Source organism: Eimeria mitis, genomic scaffold, assembly GCF_000499745.2.
Source record: "Eimeria mitis Houghton genomic scaffold, Emh_scaff2042, whole genome shotgun sequence".
Lineage (NCBI taxonomy): Eukaryota > Apicomplexa > Conoidasida > Eucoccidiorida > Eimeriidae > Eimeria > Eimeria mitis.
In genome coordinates this window covers 4415-5665 of record NW_013570365.1, presented here as the reverse complement: position 1 = coordinate 5665, position 1251 = coordinate 4415, and the positions used below count along the sequence as shown (strand labels likewise).

General features: G+C 43.8%; 1 protein-coding gene across 1 annotated transcript; it reads left to right on the top strand.

The window, feature by feature from the left end:
* Positions 1 to 198: 198 nt before the first annotated feature.
* EMH_0047740 (uncharacterized protein) lies at positions 199 to 477 on the top strand (the record flags this gene model as incomplete). The annotated part of the gene is made up of 1 exon (XM_013496322.1): positions 199 to 477. One exon carries the CDS (start codon positions 199 to 201, stop codon positions 475 to 477), a length of 279 nt encoding a protein of 92 aa, XP_013351776.1.
* Positions 478 to 1251: the final 774 nt, after the last annotated feature.

Genomic DNA, 1251 nt, shown 5'->3' with positions numbered 1-1251 from the left:
AGCAGCAGCAGCAACAGCAGCAGCAGCAGCAGCAGCAGGAGCATACAGGTTTCTGTGCTAGATCCCAGAGCAGTATTTGTCCTACACCGCCAAGAGCAGCAAAACGAGGAGACTGCGAGCCCAACGCCATGCTGCTGCTGTCTGCTTCAGAATTTAAAACAGTGTAGCAGCAAACAGAAGGAAGAACGCTCGCGCTCAATGCAGCCTGCAGCAGCAGCAGCAGCAGATGCAGCAGCAGCAGCAGATGCAGCAGCAGCAGCAGCAGCAGTAGATGCAGCAGCAGCAGATGTAGCAGCAGCAGCAGCAGCAGCAGCAGCAGTAGATGCAGCAGCAGATGTAGCAGCAGATGGAGCAGCAGATGGAGCAGCAACAGCAGCAGAAATAGATGGTGCATTAAGAACAGATGCGGCAGCAGCAACAGAAACAACAGAAGCAGCAGCAGCAGCAGCATCAGCAGCAGCAGCAGCAGCAGTATAGAGACAAACGCAGCAGCAGCATCACCAGCAGCAGCAGCAGCAACAGCAGCAGCAGCAGCAGCAGCAGCAGCAGCAGCAGCAGCAGCAGCAGCAGGAGTAGTATGTACTCTATTTTCAGCATGAGTTTTAATTTGTTTTCGCAGCAAAAGAAAAGCCTCAGTAGAGGCCTCCGGCAGCGGGAGGAGACACCTCGGCTCCACCAGTTCTGTCTCCTTTAGGGGCTCTGACCCTATTACTCGCACTCTCTGCAGCAACAGTTTTGCTTTTTTTTTATTAAACACTAAACCCTAAACCCTAAACCCTAAAGAGAAAGAGATAGAGAGAGAGAGAGAGAGAGAGAGAGAGAGAGAGAAAGGAGAGGGGGAGAAAGAAAGGAGGGGAGGAGGGAAGAGAGAAAAAAGAAAGAAAGACAGAGAGAAAAAGAAAAAAGACAGAAAGAAAAAGAAAAAAGACAGAAAGAAAGAAAGAGAGAAAGAAAGAAAGAGAAAGAAAGAAAGAAAGAAAGAAAGAAATAGAGAAGAAAGAGAGAAAGAAAGAAACAAAGAAAGACAGAAAGAAAAGGGAGAGAAAGAAAGAAAGAAATAAATAAATAAATAAATAAATAAATAAATAAATAAAGAGAAAGAAAGAGAAAGAAAGAAAGAAAGATATATAAATTAATAATTAAGAAATTAAGAAAGAAAGGAGAGATGAGAAGGAGACAGAAAAAGGAGACAGAAATATACAATAAAGGAGACAAAAACAAATAAAAAAAACAAAATAAACAAAAAAAAAA